The 24,568-nt window shown below is 39.2% G+C and overlaps 1 protein-coding gene across 3 annotated transcripts; it reads right to left on the bottom strand.

Moving 5' to 3' along the window:
• Positions 1-1,332: 1,332 nt before the first annotated feature.
• On the bottom strand, positions 1,333-23,387 carry abhd17ab (abhydrolase domain containing 17A, depalmitoylase b). 3 transcript variants are annotated; one of them, XM_061888350.1, is made up of 5 exons: positions 22,861-23,387; positions 17,077-17,438; positions 13,779-13,973; positions 10,474-10,653; positions 1,333-4,726 (listed from the first exon to the last, which is right to left on the bottom strand). In XM_061888350.1, the coding sequence occupies exons 2-5, from the start codon at positions 17,430-17,432 to the stop codon at positions 4,501-4,503; spliced, it is 957 nt and encodes a 318-aa protein (XP_061744334.1). In that variant the 5' UTR covers positions 17,433-17,438; positions 22,861-23,387; the 3' UTR covers positions 1,333-4,500. The 3 variants fall into 3 exon arrangements, with proteins under 3 accessions (XP_061744334.1, XP_061744333.1, XP_061744335.1); XM_061888349.1 differs by having other exon boundaries at positions 22,865-23,387; XM_061888351.1 differs by having other exon boundaries at positions 1,333-1,398; positions 22,865-23,387.
• Positions 23,388-24,568: the final 1,181 nt, after the last annotated feature.

The raw sequence follows: 24,568 nt of genomic DNA, 5'->3' as shown, positions 1-24,568 counted from the left end.
GCCAATTTTTAGTGTTGCCAATCAACCTATCCCCAGGTGCATGTCTCTGGAAGTGGGAGGAAGCCGGAGTACCCGGAGGGAACCCACGCATTCACGGGGAGAACATGCAAACTCCACACAGAAAGATCCCGAGCCTGGATTTGAACCCAGGACTGCAGGACCTTCGTATTGTGAGGCAGACGCACTAACCCCTCAGCCACCGTGAAGCCCGTGAGGAATATCAAAATATCTTATTTGAATAGTTATTTTCTCATTTTTAACTAGAATAGAGAAAGAGGTAAAAAATGTTTTAGGATTTTTCCAAGTAAAAGTTTTTCTTAATCGAAAACAATCTTGTTATTCGAAAGTATATTCATATTTTTCTAGGAAAAAACATGTACAACCAAATTTTTGCAGTCATTCTTTCAATACGTTTATATTTTGGAGAAAATCATGTTTTATGCAACAATATAGTTGTTTTTTCAAAATAAAACGTATTTTGTAGGAAAATGATAAGACTTCAAAAATCAGATTTAATCTTATGATAATTAAGTCATTTTTTCCAAGATACAAAAAAAAGTTTTTTCAAGGTGAAAATTTGGAGAAAATAATTGTTTTTAATATATAGGAATAGAGTCAAATAATAGTGTTTTACTTAAGAAGTCATGTATTTTGCCTCAGAAAATGTCTTAGAAATTAACATCCATCCATCCATTTTCTACCGCTTATTCCCTTTTGGGGTCGCGGGGGGCGCTGGCGCCTATCTCAGCTACAATCGGGCAGAAGGCGGGGTACACCCTGGACAAGTCGCCACCTCATCGCAGGGCTAAAAATTAACACGAAAATAAGAAAGTGAAGTGAAACATTTAAGGGATGCAATTATCGTTTCCATATTGAAAAGAACATTAAAAAAAGTTACTTTTTTTTCAAAAGTCGCAATCTTACCAGTAAAGTTTGTTTCTCAAACTGCAATGTTTCCCAACTTTGTTTTCCTTGGAATAAAAAGAGATGATTAGTTTAACCTAACACAATACTGTCACATTGGTGAAAAAAAATAAATAAAAAAACTCAATTAAAAACATATTGCTAATTGTGCTTGTAAATCTAAGACATAAAACGCTTCAATGGCTGAAAGGGAAGAGAATCCAAAGGGACACAACATTAGGTACACCGTGCAATGAAAATAAGTCAGCTTGTGTGTTTATTATTACTGCAGTGAAGAGCTGCACTAAGTATTAAAATTTGGATTTAGAGGGGGGGAAATTACTCAAAAGTGAAAATCAACATCGCCTCTTGTCAGCTGGGGTAGGCTCCAGCTAAGCGGTGAAGAGTATAGAACATAATGACTCACACTCCTCCTGACAGGATGTTTATTGGATTCTTGTTCCAAGGTAGAATGAAAGTTGAGTGAAGTCATGTCTGCAGTCAAACAAGTAAAGTACTGTGGTTACATCAGATATGTGCATGGAAGAAATAAAACAACTTAGATTCTTATAATAATAATAATATCATCGTTCAGAACACAAACATTAGAAAAGGGTCACTGTGATCATCTTGTACAAATACAGTGAGAAAAACCATCAAAATGGAGATGTTTAGTGCAAACTAGGAAATAATAACCACTATTCAAAGGTCTGGTGGAGGGCTTCGTCGTCTATTCAAGCTCCCGCCACCAAAAAAGCAGCTTTAAAAAGTATTGCAGCATTCATCGTGTGCACAAGAGTTACAATAATCGCTCCTAAGAGTCACATCAAACAACTCAAAGTTCCGTTATGTCACCTGGGTTTCGTTCACATTCGCCCAACAGGTCAACAGTGTGTGAACTTTGAGACTTCCGGTCACACAATTAAAAGTCAAAGACAGTTTTGAGGTAGAAGACAAGTCTTTCCATTTAACTGCAGTTCATGTCCGCCACACGAGAGGGCGCCAAAGGTCCCTGCCAGCTCTGATGTTGAATACATGTTGAGTTTAGAACCTGAGAAACATGAACACAACAATCTGGAAAAGTATCTTCCTGGGGTTTTGTACAATGAGAACCAGGGGAAAGTTTGGACCCACGTGCTCGTGTTCCACAATGAGAACGTGGGTGAAAACTTCTGACTGGAACCAGAATGGACTTCAGAGAGAGGGAAATGATATGTACTGTATTGTAGTGCCGTGTGTATTTCATCAGGAAAACATAAGTCTTTTTTTCTTGGGAAAAACATTTTTAAAAAAAAGAAGAAAATCTGACTTTATTAAATTTTCGGGGAATAAAATTATTTTAAAATTATTTTTCAAGACAGAAAATGTGACTTTTTGGGGAAAAATATTTTTATTAGTGTCTACTGAGCAGGCCAACATTGATTTACGACATTCCCTGTGTTATAAAAAATAAAATAAAATGTAAATACAACAATATTTTTTTTTAGTTTCAGGAAAAACACCTGACTTCAAAACCAATTTTTTAAAAGTATTTTTTTCCAGAAAATTATTTGCATTTTTGCGAAAGAATCAGTTTTTCTCAAAATAATTAATTTTAAAATAAAACATAGGCTTTTGAAGGGAGTGATTTTTTTTTAAATAAAATCTAAATTTTACAATCTTTTTTTTTCAAGAAAACAGTCATGTTTTCAAATTTGAAGAACTAGTTGGACTTTTTCCAACAACATTCTGATTTCAATCAAATGACAGAGTCAAATATTTTTCGAAACCCAACAAATTGTCTAGGACAAATAATCGAATTAATGTAAATTGAAAAAATATTGTTTTCTTTTAGGAAACACCTGACTTCAAAACAACCACACTTTTTTAAAGTCACTTTTAGAATGTTTTTTCCCACAGAAAATGTTGCAAACTTGCAAAAAAAGTGAGTTTTTCACAATATATTTTTTAAATTAAAAATATTTTACCATCTTTTTTTTCCAAGAAAGTAACATTTTTTAATTTGAGAAAAGTTGCTATTTAAACAAAGTATACAGTCATGTTTTTCCAAGAAAAACTTTTTTTTTCTTAAATGTTGATCTCAATCACATGATCAAAGTCAAATATTTTCAGAAACCCAACAAATTTTCCAAGTCAAATAATCGAATAATGTTCATTTTAAGAAAATCACCTGACTTCAAAAAACCACATTTTTTTGTCACTTTTATAAATAAAAAAAATGTATCCCCAGAAAATGTAGCAATTTTGGAAAAAAAACAAAAAAACAATTCATATTAAATATATAAAAAATGTTTTTGACTTTTCTTCAAGAAAAATATTTTAACATCTTGTTTTTCAAGAAAAAGCCATCTTATCAAATTTGGAAAATAGGGGATAATTTAAAAGAAAAAAAGTTGAGTTTTTTTTTTTTTAAAGATAATTTGGATCTCGATCATATTACAAAGGGAAATATTTTCAGAAACCCAACATATTTTCTAAGTAAAATAATCAAATGTATGTAAATTTTTAAAATATTGTTTTCTTTTAAGAAAAACACCTAACTCCATAACAACCACATTTTTTAAAGTCACTTTTATAAGTTCTTTTCTTTTACTCCCAGAAAATGTTGCAATCTTCGAAAAAAAAAAAAGTCAGTTTTTTTACAAAACAATCCATATTAAATATATAAAATATGTTTGGGATTTTTCTTCATGAAAAATGTTCTTTCTTTTTTCAAGAAAAAGCCATTTTTCCAAATTTGGGGAAAAAAAACGACTATTTAAAGAAAATTTTTTATTTTTTTTTTTAAAGATAATATAGGGTCAACATTTTTTTCAGAAACAAAATACATTTTCTAAGGCAAATAAATTTAAAAAATATTTTTTTCGTTTATGAAAAACACCTGACTTAAAAAAAAACCAACACATTTCTTAGTCATTTTTAAAAGTTTTTTCCCCCCAGAAAATGTTGCAATCCTGCAAAAAAGTCCGTTTTTCAACAAAAGATTTTTTTTCATAAAAAATATTTTACCATCTTTTTTTCTCAAGAAAGTCATATTTTCAAATTTGAAAGAAGTAGACATTTTTAAACAAACTTGTCATGTTTTTCCAAGAAAAAAAGTATTTTTAAAGAAAATGTTAAATCTTGATAATATGACAGTCACATTTTTTCAAAAACAAAACACATTTTCCAAGTCAAATAATCAAATTAATGTAAATATAAAAAATCATGTTTTTGTTTATGAAAAACCATGACCTCAAAACAACCATATTTTTTAAAGTTAGTTTTAAAAGTTTTCCCCCCAGAAAATTATGAAATTTTGCAAAAAAAAGTATGTTTTTCACAAAAGATATGTTGTCATTTAAAATATTTTACCATCTTTTTTTTCAAGAAAGTCATCTTTTCAAATTTGAAAAAAAGTAATTATTTTTAAAATAAAAAAAATTCATGTTTTTCCAAGAAAAAAAGTAGTTATTTTTAAAGAAAAAATTTTAAATTTCGAGGATATAACAAAGTCAAACATTTTTCCGAAACAAAACAAATGTTTGTGTTTTATGTGTGGATGTGATGCTGTGTCAATGAGACAATGAGCTGGTGGAGTGGTTCCAAAATGAGCGCTCAGGCATGTGGTAAGGTGACTTCCTGTCCTATAAAGCGACGCAGGCGCTCCAGGTACTGACTGTACAGTTCGATGTCGTTGTGTCCCGCCCCCTCCACCCACAGGGGCTCCACTGCCTTGGGGCAGCGCTCGAACAGAGCCAGGCCGTGGGAGAAGTCGATCACTTCGTCCTCCGTCCCGTGGATGATGAGCACCGGGGATGTGATTTTGGACACTTTCTCGATGCTGAGAGGGAGACGGAAGTTTACTAAGATGCGGAGGGTAGCTGCCGTTCATCAGAGGTCGGGCTGTCTTCAAATAGTGGAAGATTCCATGAGTCGTCAGACATTAAACCTCCCTACCAAAATAGTTCTTAGACCGTAAGAGATTATTCTTATCTGCTTACAGTTTTGGCTGTCACTAGGAAGCCATCGGTGCTCCTGGTGTTCTATATTAGGTGTTTTGGTCTTATTATGGGACAACTAATTGTCTGCACTAGGGCTGGGCGATAAAATGAAATCAACATCCATCCATTTTCTACCGCTTATTCCCTTTTGGGGTCGCAGGAGGCGCTGGCGCCTATCTCAGCTACAATCGGGCGGAAGGCGGGGTACACCCTGGACAAGTCGCCACCTCATCGCAGGGCCAACACAGATAGACAGACAACATTCACACTCACATTCACACACTAGGGCCAATTTAGTGTTGCCAATCAACCTATCCCCAGGTGCATGTCTTTGGAAGTGGGAGGAAGCCGGAGTACCCGGAGGGAACCCACGCATTTACGGGGAGAACATGCAAACTCCACACAGAAAGATCCAGAGCCTGGATTTGAACCCAGGACTGCAGGACCTTCGTATTGTGAGGGAGACGCACTAACCCCTCTGCCACCGTGAAGCCCTGAAATCAACATATAATCAATAAATAAATAAATGGGTTGTACTTGTATAGGTAGAAAAGCGCTATACAAGTACAACCCATTTATCATTTATTTATTATAGCGCTTTTCTACCTTCAAGGTACTCAAAACGCTTTGACACTACTTCCACATTTACCCATTCACACACACATTCACACACTGATGGAGGGAGCTGCCATGCAAGGCGCCAACCAGCACCCATCAGGAGCAAGGGTGAAGTGTCTTGCTCAGGACACAACGGACGTGACGAGGTTGGTTCTAGGTGGGATTTGAACCAGTGACCCTCGGGTTGCGCACGGCCACTCTCCCACTGCGCCACGCCGTCCCTAAAAAAATATGTTTGATATAACGTTTGAAGTTGGTTGCGTGAAAAATAGGCACTTGCTCTCTCCCGTAACCCAGCAATGCCTGATCAGTGGGAGTGACACGCTAACAGCCAATCAGGTAACAGTATCGACTATCACGTTTGGTTGCGTCATCAAAAGAAAAAGGAAAAAAATGAGGGCTACAGAGAGCAAATACATTGTGGATAAAAGAGGAAAAGTCACCTCGACAGTATGACAGTTTTGGGGATTTTTTTCAAACGGGCCGTAGTCAGACCGATGTGGACCACCTTGGCCGCGCTTACCCGAACACAGTCGTAACTTTCAGGCACTAAACCTGCAAAAAATACCCTAAATCCTGGACTATGAGACGATACTTTTTTTTCCTGCGGCTTATAAAAGGGGTGTGGCTGATTTGGGCTTGTTAGTTTACCGTATTTTTCGGACTATAAGTCGCAGTTTTTTTCATAGTTTGGCCGGGGGTGTGACATATACTCAGGAGCGACTTATGTGTGAAATTATTAACACACTACCCTAAAATATCAAATCATGTTATTTATCTCATTCGCGGAAGAGACGAAGAAAATGTCAGCAATCCTCACATACACGTCAGCCAATAATAATTCGGCGGGGGAAAGTCATGGCAGAAGTGCATTGTGGGTCATGGAATGCTAACTGCTATATGCTATATCAGGGGTCGGGAACCTTTTTGACTGAAAGAGCCAAGAAGTCAAATATAATATAATATTTTTTTAACACTGAACACAACTAAACGCGTGCATTTTTAAGTAAGACCAACATTTCTAGAGTATAATAGGTCTCTTATTCTTTGTAATAACATTGTTATTCTGAAGCTAAATGTGGAGGGGGCGTGTCCTGCGGGCCTGCAGCGAAGCGGGGTGTTGCCAGGATCGGCTTTGAAATCAGCGACAGGTGTGTAGATGGCCCACCTGGGCCTTGTTATATCTGTCGCTCTGTTATAAGCAGCAGCCAGGAGGAGAGACGAGGTTGGGGCTGGGGCTGGAGCCAGAGCGCGAGCGAGAACGAAAGAGAAAAAGACAATTGCTGGAAAGCAACTGAGAGACTAATTGAAAAATAAAACAATATTGTAACGCCGAAACAGGCTGTCATGTCGGTGCTTGGTGGTCTGAAGAACCCCCAGGAGGGCAAGCCCCACACTAACAAATAATAAATAAATAACTTCTTACCTCTAACGCAACTTCTTGAACAGGTGCGGTAGGAAACGGATGGATGGCTTAAAAATGCATGATAAAGTTTTATATTTTGAACGTTATTTTTAAGACTGTGATTACAAGTGGAATTATTCATTACTTATCGTGTTAAGCAATGTCAGCTCAGATTTATCCGAGAGCCAGATGCAGTCATCAAAAGAGCCACATCGTTGGCGGTAACTTATAAAAACTGAGAAGGGCTGAACAAAAATGGCACCGAAAGGGAAGTCATGTACTGCAGATTACAAGCTGAACGTAGTGAAATATGCAGCAGAAAAGGACAAGAGGAAGCGGCGCATACCTTTGGAGTTGGCAGAGTTGTTTAGAAGCGGCATCGAGGAAAAAGATTTCATCGGATTTATCGATTAGGAGTGACAGATTGTTTGGTAAATGTATAGCATGTTCTATATGTTATAGTTATTTGAATGACTCTTACCATAATATGTTACATTAACATACCAAGCACGTTCTCTGTTGGTTATTTATGAGTCATATAACGTACACTTATTCAGCCTATTGTTCACTATTCTTTATTTATTTTAAATTGCCTTTCAAATGTCTATTCTTGGTGTTGGATTTTATCAAATAAATTACCCCCAAAAATGCAACTTATACTCCAGTGTATGTATGTTTTTTTCCTTCTTTATTATGCATTTTTGGCCGGTGCGACGTATACTCCGGAGCGATTTATAATCCGAAAAAAAAGGTAAATGCCCTGTTGTGCGGCATGGGGCTGCTCCACCCGCAAGAATTGTGAAATGCTTTTACACCGCTTTCCCCACAACCAGGAAAAAAGACAAATATAGGAAGAGAAGGGTCGCAGACAACACTGGAGAGCCACCGATTACAGCGTCTTGTGCCAGGTAAACACACAACACAACGTATACGTTTTTGTTCAGAACATCCATCCATCCATTTTCCACCGCTTATTCCCTTTTGGGGTCGCGGGGGGCGCTGGCGCCTATCTCAGCTACAATCAGGCGGAAGGCGGGGTACACCCTGGACAAGTCGCCACCTCATCGCAGGGCCAACACAGATAGACAGACAACATTCACACTCACATTCACACACTAGGGCCAATTTAGTGTTGCCAATCAACCTATCCCCAGGTGCATGTCTTTGGAAGTGGGAGGAAGCCGGAGTACCCGGAGGGAACCCACGCATTCACGGGGAGAACATGCAAACTCCACACAGAAAGATCCCGAGCCTGGATTTGAACCCAGGACTGCAGGACCTTCGTATTGTGAGGCAGACGCACTAACCCCTCTTCCACCGTGTTCAGAACACACAGAAGCTAATTCAAATAATAACATCAGAAATTAATACATTTAACATAGATGCTTTCACAAAAACAGACTGTTTCAATCTAAATAAAACTAAATTAATGCAATTCAGTAGCGGCAGAAGAGAAAGTCAAACACGAACACAAACGGACAGACATCGTAGAAGTAAAAAACAAACACATTTTGGGTGGAACTAAGATGAGAAGGTGAAGTAAAAATATCATTACAAATATACAAAAAAAGTAGAAAGAAGTACGTCAATTAATGAAGCGAAATATTTACACTTATCCCCTTACCATGTTACAGAAAAAAAAGGTCAGTTAGAATAATACATAAAGAGTGATACATAGAGTGATTACAAATACATTGAAGGCAGCCACCACAGTTGACAAACATCCACACACACATTTACAGACACACACAGGATCACAGTCAATAAAGTCGGATTATTGCGAGCAGGATTATACTGAGCATAATTGGTAACTTCTAAAAGAAATTTCTGCCATGTTTGATCGAGGAAATATGTTGACAGCTGATCACCGTGATCAAAATCAAATTAATCGTGGTCAACAATCACAATCATATAATCGCCCAGCCCTAAAATAGAGTATGTTTTGAAGGAGGCATAGTTATATATATTTGGTTTATTTTGTCAGAAAAACTAACGTCAAAAAGACAGCAATTGCATGCATCCGGGCACAGAATTGTCATGGTGCCTGTTGTTTGGTTGGCTCATACGTATCATGAGTTGGCCATACGCTCCTTCTACACGATTCTGCATCATGTGACATTATACTGACACCTATTAACCAGTCAGTATACACTACTACAGGGGTCACCAACCTTTTTGAAGCCAAGAGCTACTTCTTGGGTACTGATTATGCGAAGGGCTACCAGTTTGATACACACTTAAATAAATTGCCAGAAATAGCCAATTTGCTCAATTTACCTTTAATAAATAAATCTATACATATAAAAAATGGTTATTTCTGTCTGTCATTCCGTCGTACATTTTTTTCCTTTTACGGAAAGTTTTTTGGAAAGAATACATGATGAAAAAAACCCTTAATTGAACGGTTTAAAAGTAAAGAAAACACTAAAAAAATGAAAATTACATTTTGAAACATAGTTTATTTTCAATTTCGACTCTTTAAAATTCAGCTGAAAAAAATGAAGAGAAAAACTTGCTAATTCGAACCTTTTTGAAAAAATTACAAAAATTATTTATGGAACATCATTAGTAATTTTTCCTGATTAAGATTTTTTTATCATTTTGATGACATGTTTTAAATAGGTTATAATCCAATCTGCACTTTATTAGAATACATAACAAATTGGACCGAGCTATATTTCTAACAAAGACAAATCATTATTTCTTGTATATTTTCCAGAACAAAAATTTTAAAAGAAATTCAAAAGACTTTGAAATAAGATTTAAATTGGATTCTACAGATTTTCTAGATTTTCCCAGAATATTTTTTGGGAATTTTAATCATAATAAATTTGAAGAAATATTTCACAAAAAAACAGAAGCTAAAATGAAGAATGAAATTAAAATGTATTTATTATTCTTTACAATGAAAAAAAATACTTGAACATTGATTTAATTTGTCAGGAAAGAAGAGGAAGGAATTTAAAAGGTAAAAATGTATATGTGTTTGAAAATCCTAAAATCATTTTTAAGGTTGTATTTATTCTCTAAAATTGTCTTTCTGAAAGTTATAAGAAGCAAAGTAAAAAAAAAAAAATGAATTTATTTAAACAAGTGAAGACCAAGTCTTTAAAATATTTACTTGGATTTTCATTTTCTATTTGAAATTTGTCTCTCTTAGAATTAAAAATGTGGAGCAAAGAGAGACTAGCTTGCTAGTAAATAAATACAATTTAAAAAAAATAGAGGCAGCTCACTGGTAAGTGCTGCTATTTGAACTATTTTTAGAACAGGCCAGCGGGCTACTCATCTGGTCCTTACAGACTCATCTGGTCCACGGGCACCACGTTGGTGACCCCTGCACTACTATCATCACAATCTATTTCTCACTTAAAAGAACAAACCCCATTGATTGGACTGATAGTCATCTATAGGCAAATACTGATCAGATTCAGCTATTAAATTCCTTAGAAGAAGACAGCCCGATTTAGAGGTAAGGCATTTGTTAAAACTCCTTGTGAAACGTTCACTTTTGTTTAGTTGAATTGCCAATGTAAGACTAGCTATGCTAATGAATGGACTTACTTGGGGAAAGCATCAAAACAGTAGGTCTTCTTTGTCTCGGGAAAAGCCACTCTCATGCCAGATGTCAACGGCGAGTGAAGGACCACGGCCGCACACTCGTACCGAGACGCCAGGTCCACTGTGGGAACCGTACCGATGCTCTGTCCGTACAGGATGATGCTCTCTGGGCTGACACCATACCTGGTGGACGTCGCACACATGTGTTTGTTTTAAAGCAGTGAAGGCAAAGAGGAAACGTGTGATGACAACCAGAAACAAAACAAATGGCGAGAAGAGTGAAAGCTCTTCCTGCTTCATAGCAAACAATTATAAAACACTGCACTGAAGTTATTAATTCCAGCAATAAATACCTATAAAAGGCCACAAGGTGACAGTATTGCACAGCAAACAAGTCTTGTCAGACATTAAATGGTGACTTGGTTTAACTATCCATCCATTTTCTACCACGTGTCCCTTTCGGGGTTGCAGGGGGTGCTGGAGCTTATCCAACCTGTACTTGGGCAAAAGGCAGGGTACACCCTGGACAAGTCACCGCCTCATTGCAGGGCCAATCAACCTACCCCCAGGTGCATGTCTTTGGAGGTGGGAGGAAGCCCGAGTGCCCGGAGGGAACCCACGAAGTCACGGGGAGAACATGCAAACTCCACACAGAAAGATCGAACCCAGGGCCTTCTTAGTGTGGGGCACACAATAAGAAGGCTGTATACAAGCTGATTTTAATATATTATTTGCACAATAAATATTTTTTGTACAGTTTTTCTATCTTATACAGTGGTACCTGAATTTACAAGTAATTTGAGTATTTTCCCCTTCGGTTGAAGTCATACTGAATTAGTCACAGAGTGGTGCCATTTGAGCAATAAAGAGATAATAAATTGTTACACATTGTTGTTCCTGCTTCGTTTACACCAGAAAATAAACATACATTCTAATTAGACAGTTGATGTGCGCCTTCGAGCAGTGCTCAGATATCGCCATCCTGCTCTTCAACCATCGGAAGTAAGAAATATCTGCTGATGCTGTGTTTGATGCATTATTAGCGCGGTATTGTTGAATGTTTTCAAAAAGTACCTATCCATACACTGAAACAAGTAATTTTTTTCAAATAACTAAAATAAATGCACACAGTTAGAAAACCCACTATTTTGCATGTTTTGTGTTTCTTTTGCTTCATTGATAGTGATTTAGTCTTAGTATTATATCTGTTTGGATGTGAATTCTCCCTGCCCACTGGGTGTGAGTTTTCCTTGCCCTTTTGTGGGTTCTTCCGAGGATGTCGTAGTCGTAATGGTTTGTACAGTCCTTTGAGACATTTGTGATTTAGGGCTATATAAATAAACATTGACTGATTGATTGATTTTATGGCTAAGCGTTTATTGTTTTGAATAGTGGTGTGTAGTGTAGTACTTTAAAATTCATTCAAATTAAAATTCAAATCTATTATTATTATAATCATGTATTATTTCGGCCGGACGTTGTGGCGTCCAAGTATAAAATGTATAGTATGATCACTCATACACAGCTTTTAGGCTCAATGTGCCTAATTGAATAATAGCTTAGTTGCTTAGACAGCAATGTGTTTGTATTTGTTTGGATTGGGCTATGTAGTTTCTTAATGGGGAAAAACTTTAATGTCTCTTGTTTTCATGTTAGCATTTAACCCTTGTGTAATGTTCATATTATTGTTACTCAGCCAGTGTTTGTGGGTCTGATGGACCCATTGCATTATGTGGCTTTTAATGCCTTACAATATACACTTTTATGTTAAAATACTGATCAGATGTTTACATTAACCCAATAAACATCTGGGTTTATTTGGACTTTACCTTATTTGGACTTTACCTTATCCCAATAAACATCTGTTCAGTATTTTAACATAAAAGTGTTTGATTGTGAGGCATTAAAAGCCACAAAATGCAACTGGTCGATCAGACCCACAAACGCTGGCTGAGTAACAACAATATGAACGTTGCACGGAAAATTTCTCTGCCAGTTTCTGCATCCTGCAGGGATTCTTCTTTTTTGTTTCTGCACCTGTGGTTCCCACACAAGGTTGCAACATTGTTTGTCAACACTGTCTGCTCTCATTTTCTCGCACATTTGACCCTCTGATGTTCTGTGTACCTACACTCTGTCCTCCTCCTGAGTCTAGGCCTGCTGTGTGTGTGTGTGTGTGTGTGTGTGTGTGTGTGTGTGTGTGTGTGTGTGTGTGTGTGTGTGTGTGTGTGTGTGTGTGTTACTAAGAACATCAATTTCCACACTTCTATTAGCCGCGGGTCCAGTGGACCCAGACATCTTATCCATCCAGCCATCCATTTTCTACCGCTTATTCCCTTTGCGGTGGCGGGGGGCGCTGGTTCCTATCTCAGCTACAATCGGGCGGAAGGCGGTGTACACCCTGGACAGGTCGCCACCTCATCGCCGGGCCAACACAGATGGACAACATTCACACTCACATTCACACACTAGGGCCAATTTTTTTTTGTGTGTTGCCAATCTACCTATCCCCAGGTGCATGTCTTTGGAAGCGGGAGGAAGCCGGAGTACCCGGAGGGAACCCACGCAGTCACGGGGAGGGCATGCAAACGTCACACAGAAAGATCCCGAGCCCGGGATTGAACGCAGGACTATTCAGGACCTTCGTATTGTGAGGCAGGCGCACTAACCCCTCCTGCACCGTGCTGCCCCCCGGACATCTTATATGTAAAAGAAATGTGTAGGGGGGTGTATGGTGTGTGTGGTCATTAAATATATATTTTGATACATGCTCTTCACAGAAAATGAGCCAAGGTCAGTGAGTCTCAGTTCGAAAAATTATTAATTGTATAATTTTTCTTTTTAATAAAAAATTAAAACGGGTCCCATAGACCCAAACACCACACAAAGGTTAAGCTAGCGAGCTGTCACCAGTCTGTTCGTCCGTCCGTGAAGTTATCAAAGTTATTAATCACGTTTTTCAATATTTAAGATTAAAAACATTAATACTGCGGTTATCATTAGTTAGGTCTGCTCTTTTTACAAGAAAAAAAGGCTTGATAGTCCAAAAATACAATTGCATTTTTTTTTTTTTTAAGTATTTTAAGAGGAAAAAAATAGCTTTGTGTCACACATTTTCATTTTTAGATGGAATGTTACTAGCCCAATGAGAATGACACTAATTATTTTCACCCCCTGGGGTCTCTCTGCCTCCACTCTATCCCACTCTTTTCTAGTCTCCAAGCATCTGTTCACACGCTGCTCTGCCAACCTGATGTCTTTATAGACAACATGTAGCGACATCATCACCACCATGAAACCCAACATACCGCGTGCGTAGAGTGTGCCAGGCGGCGTCGATGTCGGCATAGAGGTCCTTCTCAGAGGGTTTGCCGCCACTGACGCCGTAGCCGGAGTAGTCGTAGGAAAAGATGTTGCAGTTGATGCGTGTGCCGAGGCCGATGTAGAAGCTGCTCATCTGGCCAAGGTCCACTGCATTACCGTGGGAAAACAGCACCGTGAATCTGACGGGGGGGGAGATACACAAAAGGTGTGACAGCGAAACACCAAATAAAAAAAGATTAGATTACTAAATAAGATGACTCATATTTAGAGGAAAAATAGATAACATGAGGACACACATTTCTGTTATGAAGCCACATAAGCCCAAGGCTCCACACAAGGATATGTTTTCAATATTAAATTACATACAGCAACTGCAGATCATTCAAATCCCATCAAGTTTGTTCTTTCTATTAGATATAACAAATTATGAAGCCAATAAATATAAAATACATTCCCTTTAAGTCATTTGGCAGCTACACAAACTAAGATAGAACACATACTGTCGGACCTAATCTTCTCATTAGGATTAATAATTACTAGAGATGGCCTAAAATCTTCTTGTGATAACGATATGTTATCCAGATATATTCCATATATAAATAATATCATAATAGTTATCTTATACAATAATTTGTGCATTTCAAGCCCAAATTCTGCTCTCCTAAACTCAGGGACCCACCGCATCTAAAACTGACTAATCACAGCTCTGTTGACGAAAAAAATAGAACTTTTGGGAGCTGCACGTCCGGTTCTGCAGGAAGATGCGCAGGAGAAGGTTTATCGTAAGCCAAATTTGAATAATTTATATCTATTTCATGCAACCGTAATAATTAACATACACCATTTTTGTCAAGTTAAAAAAAAACATGTCAACTTAACTTATTGTAACCTATTAATACACGGCACAAGACATTAGCATACACCAAAAAAGATATTGATAGTGAGGTTTGCTTTTTTTTTTGGCTTTTATGAGACATGGGCATTAAAGAAAAAAAAAAAAAAAAAGAGGGTGAAGAGTGAAGTTAAGGAAACTACATGGAATGATCCAAGGTAGATTGGTTCGCTTGTACATTTTTCTGTGGTCAACTTCTTTTTACACTTGTTTAAGAATTAAAAATATTATAGTGGTAATTAAAAAATGCCTGCAGCCAAACAAGTGGTTGCATTAAGTTATAGTTTGACTCTGAAACAGATTTACTGTCGTTACAAAAATGTATAAGTGTAGTTTTTTTTTGTAAGCTAATGTGATTTTGAATGTGTATGTTTGAATTTGAATTGTGACTGTTTTTATAATGTGTTAAACAAAGGTAATGGAAGAGCCAATCTTAGACTGGATCAACAAATGAGTGGATGGACAATAAAAGCAGTTGTGGAAAAACCCCATGAGCGAGTGTGACGCTATGTTGATAATAGGATATGAAAGGTTAGCACAACATTTAGGATTTGTTCACACTTGTGCTGCGGTCGTCTTGTTTGGACCATTTTATTAAAACACTTTGGGCCTGATATACTAAAGGTTTGAAACGTTGCATGTACAAACTTGATAGACGCAAAGATGATCTACTAGGTGAGTGCCAATTGGATTGCGTCTGCTAGATAAGCAGAACAAGGAGCGCTATTCATTTTGCATATTTGTCTTAATTAATATGCAGAATAAATGCGGATCATCAGAACACCTGCAATACTGGGATGAGAAGATGTAAATAAATTATATTAGCACGCGTGCAATGTGATCTATCAACACTCATCACCGTTTTGCGAGCATTAGTTAGCATTTAATTTACCAAGTTTGAAAAGTATGTGCAAACTCAGTTACGCACCCGACCGTAAAGACCGGTGTTTGGGCTGCAAAGACAGATGACGGACAAAAAATCCCCGTCCTACGTGTGTGTGCCAACACTCAACATATTTCGACTGTTAGAAATGAATAAATATTAGACATATTGTGCCCCGTCTCCTGCCCGAATGCAGCTGGGATAGGCTTCAGTCCCCCCTGCTCTCGAGCGGTAGAAAAAATGGATGGATGCATAGACATATTGTCTATTCAGCAACACCCTTTTATAATTGTACAGCTGCTGGATGTCTTAAATGATTGAATAAAACAAATTCAATTGATGCGTTTTGGTGTCTGCTGGCATTTTTTTTTTTTTTGTTTTTTCAAATATAAGATAAATTAACATATTTCCTATATGAACAAAACTTCTTACAGTATGTAATTTCTTGCATATTATTCTCTTATATCCGCAGTCAGCACCACAGCCAGTGCTGGGGGGGAAAAAAATGGGTTCTATGAAGATGCACCGCGAGAGTCAGGACGTCTGGTTTCTGAAATGCCAATAAAAAGTGGTACATGTCTGCTGCTTGTTTGACAACACTGCAAATAAAATGAATGAATGCACAGTAACCTACTCAGTGGCATAGTGGTTAGAGTGTCCGCCCTGAAATCGGTAGGTTGGGAGTTCAAACCCCGGCCGAGTCATACCAAGGACTATAAAAATGGGAGCCATTACCTCCCTGCTTGGCACTCAGCATCACGGGTTGGAATGGGGGGTTAAATCACCACAAATGATTCCCAGGCGCGGCACCGCTGCTGCCCACTGCTCCCCTCACCTCCCAGGGGGTGAACAAGGGGATGGGTCAAATGCAGAGGACAAATTTCGCCACACCTAGTGTGTGTGTGACAATCATTGGTACTTTAACTTTTTAACTTTAAATAATCGAGTGTGTCCGTGTTGAAAGCCAGGTTAGTACACGCAAAATCCTCATTTAAATAAGGTGGTCTGCACTAGTTATGAATAGCACACGCATTGATAGTAGATAACACGCAACATGCCACCTACAAGTACACACAATTCACCACACGCTGTTTAGTGCCTGCTATTTGGTTCTTTGTAAATGAGGCCCTTGGTGCAGTCCGCTTATTTTTCACACCGGCATTTCTGTCATACGACTATAAACTTCGCAGTTGAAAACATTTGCACAAAGTACGGACCTGATTAGCAGCATCACACAATATTTTGTGTGATGCAACTCAAATAATACAAACCAAAATGGCGTTTGCTGGGTTGAATACTTAGGGCTATGTTTATACTGTATATTCATCAGTTAGGAATTCACCAAACCTTTTAAATATACTTCAAGAACGTTCCATTTTCACAAAGAGGAAGAAAGGAATTTACTTGCACTAGCTTGTCTGGTACACACTATGGTTCAGATGACTTGAGACGATTAATTGTATTGCCAGGGCAAACGCACCCTTTTACCCAAACATTGAGAACACACCTGGAATTAGGAGCACAGCGGATGTACATGCAGCCGATTTTGTTCCCTCTGCTGGATTGAGCGAGCGCCACCTCGATGGTGTCCAGCTCCCTCTGCGAGTACTGGAACTCGGCGCGCTCCGTCAGATGAAGTTTCCATTTTCCCTCTGACGGTGCGCTCCCGGCGACGGCCACGCCGCTTCTAGGCCGCAGGCTTGAAGCCTTCGTCGCCCCCGCAGCGTTGGAGGCCGGGTCTGCATCTGGGATGAAGGCGTACGTGGGCTCCGGGGGCAGGAAGGCTAGCTTGGCTGCGATACGGCTGGGACAAGGCGGGCAGCAGAACAGGCCACAGAGCTCACTGATAGACAGGCCATCCATCCTTCACTGAGTAGCAAGAAGACAAGAATGAAGCACAGGGCAGCAAAGAGGATGAACACATTTGTACAAAACATCCATCATTAAAGGCCTACTGAAATGAGATTTTCTTATTTAAACGGGGATAGCAGGTCCATTCTATGTGTCATACTTGGTCATTTCGCGATATTGCCATATTTTTGCTGAAAGGATTTAGTAGAGAACATCGACAATAAAGTTCGCAACTTTTGGTCGCTAATAGAAAAGCCCTGCCTTTACTGGAAGTATGTGCGCGTGACGTCACGAGTTGCAGGGCTCCACACATCCTCACATTGTTTTTAATGGGAGCCACCAGCAGTAAGAGCAATTCGGACTGAGAAAACGACAATTTCCCCATTAATTTGAGCGAGGATGAGAGATTTGTGGATTAGGTTATTGATAGTGAAGGACTAGAAGAAAAAAAAAAAGCAACGGCTCCGGGCGACGGCAGGGTGAGCGTTTCAGATTTAATTAGACACATTTACTAGGATAATTCTGGAATATCAATTATCTGCTTATTGATTTAACAGTGTTTTAGTAAGATTTTAAAGATTGTAAAGACATACCTCGAGGTCGGATGGCTGCGGTGAACAAGCAGTGTCTCAGAGAGAAGCCGAGGAGCCAAGCTCACAGCTGCCTTTTTTGACAGCTGCTGCAGGACAAATAATCCGCTGATGTCTCCGGTAAGATATATATCACAATTTCCCCATCCAAAAACATGCTGGTTGACGTAGAGAAAACATGTTCGCTTGACCGTTCCGCTTCACAACAAACAAAGAAACACCGGCTGTGTCTCGGTGCTAAAGACAGTTGCAATCCACCGCTTTCCACCAACAGCATTGTTCTTTATATTCTCCATTATTAAATGAACAAATTGCAAAAGATTCAGCAACACAGATGTCCAAAATACTGTGTAATTACGCGGTTAAAGCAGACGACTTTTAGCCGCGAGTGGTGCAGCGCTAATATTTCCTGACAGCCCGTGACGTCACGCGTACGCGTCATCATTCTGCGACGTTTTCAACAAGAAACTCGCGGGAAATTTAAAATTGCAATTTAGTAAACTAAAAAGGCCGTATTGGCATGTGTTGCAATGTTAATATTTCATCATTGATATATAAACTATCAGACTGCGTGGTCTGTAGTAGTGGGTTTCAGTAGGCCTTTAATACTATTGTTAATGAGATGTTCGGATATTTTCAGATTAAAAGGAACAAAAGGAATTCATGGAGGCTTTGTGCCATGTTTTTCTTCTTCAGATTGCAAACGCATTGACTTAACAGTGCAGCTGACGGTTAATAACCAGGGACGGCCCCTGGCATAAACAGTCCATGCGGTCGTTTAGGCCCACAGCCATTAGAAGGGCGGGGGAACACATGATTATGGTGACTGGCCACTCCAGTAGCTGATCGTCACCGTGGTCCTCGTGCTCTGCAGGTGTTTGCTTGGTCTACTTAGATGGACAGAATTTCTTCATGGATACAATTATGCTTTGTCCCAGCTCAATGAGTTGACATGCATTTTGTAATAGTTTTACTTTGGTTTAGCAGCATAGCGGCAGCATCCATTCAAAAGGCCATAAATAGAATTGATAATTTAGCATCGCTTCCAACACTTTTATCGTGGCATTTTAACAATTTTTTTATTGAGGTAAACCTTTTTTCTGATAATATACTGTTGCAAGAACTATTACTCGTTTTTGTCCATTTATTGTGTTTTCTTTTACTGTTTCAACTAATACCTTAGTGGCATAGGATTTAATGCATTAGGGGCATAAGCAGTTTTGATTTGCCTTCCCACTTGGACCTGTCAAACATTTAAATGATAAATAAATGGGTTGTACTTGTATAGCGCTTTTCTACCTTCAAGGTACTCAAAGCGCTTTGACACTACTTCCACATTTACCCATTCACACACACATTCACACACTGATGGAGGGAGCTGCCATGCAAGGCGCCAACCAGCACCCATCAGGAGCAAGGGTGAAGTGTCTTGCTCAGGACACAACGGACGTGACGAGGTTGGTTCTAGGTGGGATTTGAACCAGTGACCCTCAGGTTGCGCACGGCCACTCTCCCACTGCGCCACGCCGTCCCCTTTTTTTTTTAATTTTATATTTTCATACAAACTTTTGACATTATCTGGAATATAAACACATGACTATTGATCCTATTGGACTGAACTGAATAGTTTTTTTCAATGTAATATTTTTCTTTATTTTCAATATGTGGATATTTATAGTTCAATGTTTATTTATATAGCCCCAAATCACAAATGTCTCAAAGGACTGCACAAATCATTACGACTACAACATCCTCGGAAGAACCCACAAAAGGGCAAGGAAAACTCACACCCAGTGGGCAGGGAGAATTCACATCCAGTGGGACGCCAGTGACAATGCTGACTATGAGAAACCTTGGAGAGGACCTCAGATGTGGGCAACCCCCCCCCCCCTCTAGGGGACCGAAAGCAATGGATGTCGAGCGGGTCTAACATGATACTGTGAAAGTTCAATCCATAGTGGCTCCAACACAGCTGCGAGAGTTCAGTTCAAGCGGATCCAAGACAGCAGCGAGAGTCCCGTCCACAGGAAACCATCTCAAGCGGAGGCGGATCAGCAGCGTAGAGATGTCCCCAACCGATACAGGCGAGCGGTCCATCCTGGGTCCCGACGAGCGGTCCATCCTGGGCCTCGACTCTGGACAGCCAGTACTTCATCCATGGTCATCGGACCGGACCCCCTCCACAAGATTAGTAAAAACTAATCTATACATAACTTGTAAAACAGTGATAACACATTGCGTGAGATCTAATTCCACAGGTCACAAGTACACAGCAACAAAATGCATCCAACCAGAAGTGCTTAGGCAGTTAAACAAATATCTCATTTACAATATCCATCCATTTCCTACCGCTTGTCCCTTTTGGGGTCGCTGGAGCCTATTTCAGCTGCATTTGGGCAGTTGGAGGGGTACACCCTGGACAAGTCGTCACCTCATCACAGGGACTTAGATTATACATGAAGTATATACACATTGTAAGTGTATATAGTACAAATTAATGAGAATGAATGATGGATTATTTTTTAATGTTTAATTTCAGACCTTCTTGAACAGAATTTTTTTGCTGGTTGTGTCTTTTATGCACACACACTCCCATAGCCAGATCTACTTCTGGTCTCCAAGAAACCCTTGTTAATCGCTTTTAATTGGTTCTAGGCACGACCGTGGTGAATTAATTCCCACAGATTTTTAGTTATGAATGGAATATAATACACACAGTTTATTCTATCCTTCCAGAGGAGCATAAAAAAAATACTCGGTCCTGCCATTTGAGGTTCGTAACGGCGGGTGAACGGATACGCCACGTAACATCTCGTGCTTTGCTGCCTATCGATACCTACAGGCAGGTGTCTGTGACGGCACTGACTTGACTCGTGGAAAAGACAATCATTTTGCCTTGCAAAACGACTTTTTTTTTGTATTTCAAAAAAGGAACAACACAACAGGTTGCCTTGCAGAACGACTACTTTTTTTTTTTTTGTTGAAAAGAAGAACACAACAGTAACACATATGCGGTCCTCTCCAAGGTTTCTCATAGTCATCATTACACCTCGCTCATCCATGCGGACTGGACACTGGCCGAGAGTTGGTTGGCGGCCAAGAGTGGAGTCGGCTCTCTTTGTTGCTTTGTTGGGTCTGCTCCTGTCTCAGGCCATACTCCCTCCACCCCAGCGGACGATGGCGTGGAACACCGCAGAGGCCACCACAGTGTATATGTTTCTTTTAGTTTTTATTCATAGCTGTATGTAGAAGTGGCTGGTTGTATCCGCTGCTTTAATGTCTTTAATGTCCTTTGTCTTTTTTTATGTTTCCCTCTTACACACGTGAGAGGGATGTGTACTATGGCTATGAGTTGTTGTTGTTTTTTTCCCTTGTCTCAGTCTGGACCCCCTCTCCAGGGCCCAGATTTTTTTTTATTATATTTTATTATAATCTTCTATTTTTTTTTCTCCCATTCCCCCCACTTGTTTACCTGTACCTCACCTTTTTTGTAAGGGGCGCTGGAAGCCGGCAGACTCGTTAGCCATCCTGTTCTGTCTCCCTGTAACGTTTGTCTGATCTTGAATGGGATTGTGCTGAAAATGTACATTTTCCTGAAGGAATGAATAAAGTACTATCTAATCTAATCTAATTTAATCTAGTCTTGTCACTGTCACCAACGTCCCACTGGGGTGTGTCTTCTTTGCCCTTATGTGGGCTCTACCGAGGATGTCGTTGTGGTTTGTGCAGCCCTTTGAGACACTGGTGATTTAGGGCTATATAAATAAACATTGATTAGAAGCATTTAAGTCTCACCTTAAAACTCATTTGTATACTCTGGCCTTTAAATAGACTCCCTTTTTAGACCAGTTGATCTGCCGTTTCTTTTCTTTTTCTTCTATGTCCCACTCTCCCTTGTGGAGGGGGTCCGGTCCGATCCGGTGGCCATGTACTGGTTGCCTGTGTATCGGCTGGGGACATCTCTGCGCTGCTGACCCGCCTCCGCTTGGGATGGTTTCCTGCTGGCTTCGCTGTGAACGGGACTCTCGCTGCTGTGTTGGATCCACTTTGGACTGGACTCTCGCGACTGTGTTGGATCCATTGTGGATTGAACTTTCACAGTTTCATGTTAGACCCGCTCGACATCCATTGCTTTCCTCCTCTCCAAGGTTCTCATAATCATCATTGTCACCGATGTCCCACTGGGTGTGAGTTTTCCTTGCCCTTATGTGGGCCTACCGAGGATGTCGTAGTGATTTGTGCAGCCCTTTGAGACACTAGTGATTTAGGGCTATATAAGTAAACATTGATTGATTGATTTTCGATTCGTGTTGTTTTAAGCAGTGTAAATATTGTATTGTATGGCTATAAAATATGAATATTGATTAAATGTTCTAAAAATGGCTTCATCGTAACTTTACACAAATATAATATATATTTATACCCAAATATTACTATTTGAGTGTGTGTCTATTGACCAGGAAGTAGCCGGCTTGTAGTTTTTCCGGTTTGAAACGTTTGACCTGCCAGTAAACTCTCGTTTGATTGGTCAAAATTTCATAGCCCAACCCCACACTCCGCCTTCCAGACTGGATTAATATTGTCAATGTTCGCTCTCCAAGTTCTTTTATCGTGGACAGAAGTCTCTCAACAGTTGGGTCAAACCACGACAAGAAGTGCCGCAAAAGTAAGGCCAATCTTGCGTTTGACAACCCTATGTTTATCTGAATATTTGATTGATATATGTCCCGGTTGGCCTGGGAACGCCTGGGGAGAGGAAAGTTTGGGCTTCCCTGCTTAGGCTGCTGCCCCCGCGACCCGACCTCGGATAAGCGGAAGTAGATGGATAGAGTAAATAAAAATATACACACCTACCTGTTGAGTAGAGTCTCCAAATTTTGCTGTGAAAAAAATGTAAAAGGTCTTCTTTCCGAATTAGTCGATGAAATTCTCTATGGGCGAGAAAAAGAAGAAGCCGTCGTTCGTGGATATATGTTATTTTCTGAATAAAGTGACTGGAGTCCGGCTCACATCCATTTCGTCGAGAATTAAAACCGAAAAAAAAACGTTATCTGGAGTAGGTGTTAAGAGTTAGTGGGAAAGAATGCAGCAGACTGGGTGACAATAATGAGGCTGGCAGCGAGTCAACAATGGAGAGAAGATAATGCTAATTCTCACTAGCTTGCCCGCTAACGCTAACAGGCCGGCTTTACGGTTTAAAAAAAAAAACAACGTTATTTTCTCAGTGTGACACAGTTTTGATATAAAATGTCATTTTCTCCAGCAATCCAGACTCGGCGCTGACGGGGGTGACCTCTGCGTTTAAAAGCGGCGTCTCGGCGGTGTATTTAATCCATGTTCTTCCTGTTTTGCCTGCTCGACCGCACCCGGAAGTGGCGGCTGGTCGGAAGTGACGTCATGCGTTGCCCCCACGACAATTAAGGGAAACGGTTATCAGAAAAGAATGACATTTTGGAATTTGTGCTTTGTTTTAAAGATGTTGCTATTTGGATTTACACTGTAATGAAAAAAAAAATTGAAAAATAATTTTATCTTCGCAACCTCATACTATCAGCTAAGTTTTATATACATGAATGTATGTTTGTCAATACCCGACCTGTTTTTTGTGCCTTTAAAAAACAATTAGAACTCTACTTTAAAACGTTTTTTTTTGTTGTTTTTTACCTCTAACGAACAGCTGTGAAAACTATGATGCTGTGTTCCAAATTTGGATTATTTAACTTGTGTGAGCCTATGGCTTTACAATTTATTACATTATATGTATATATATATATATATATATATATATATATACATACATACATACATACATACATACACACACGTCTTAATTAGATTATCCAGAGAATAGTGCTCGATACCATGGTAGAGCGCAATATATGTATGTGTGGGAAAAAAAGTCACAAGACTACTTCATCTCTACAGAACTATTTCATGAGGGGTTCCCTCAATCTCCTGATGATTGAGGGAACCCCTCATGAAACAGTTCTGTAGAGAAGATGTAGTCTTGTGATTTTTTCCCACACACATATATATATACATATATATACAAATATATATATATGTATATATATACCGTATTTCCCTGAATTGCCGCCGGGGCGCTAATTAATGTAAAACCTCTTCTCACTCCTGCGCTTACCAAAGGCATGCGGTAAAAGTAAGCATGCGCTAATTATTTGAAAACCTCTTCTCAATCCGGCACTTACCAAAGGCATGTAGTAAAAAAAATTGAGTGTGATGTAAGCTTGGACGTTAAGTCCTACTGAATAGCTCTTAATCTTCTTCCCTTTATGCGATTTCCAATTACCGGTATTGAAACCAGCCTCCTCCATTTAGAAAATGATGACAGGGAAAGTGTCACTCGTGACGTCATGAGTTTGACCAGGCGGAAATACTAAGCATGCGCTAATTGTTTTGCGGCAATTCAAGAAAATACGATATATATATATATATATATATATATATATATATTTGAGTTTACAACTCCCTGGCGCTGTTTTGTATTATTTCTGTACTTTTTTTTTTATTGTTCCTTGATTTGTATGTAAATGTTGC

The sequence above is a fragment of the Nerophis ophidion genome, linkage group LG26 (assembly GCF_033978795.1).
Source record: "Nerophis ophidion isolate RoL-2023_Sa linkage group LG26, RoL_Noph_v1.0, whole genome shotgun sequence".
NCBI lineage: Eukaryota > Metazoa > Chordata > Actinopteri > Syngnathiformes > Syngnathidae > Nerophis > Nerophis ophidion.
The sequence above is the reverse complement of the archived record's forward strand: the minus strand, read 5'-3'. Positions and strand labels throughout refer to the sequence as shown.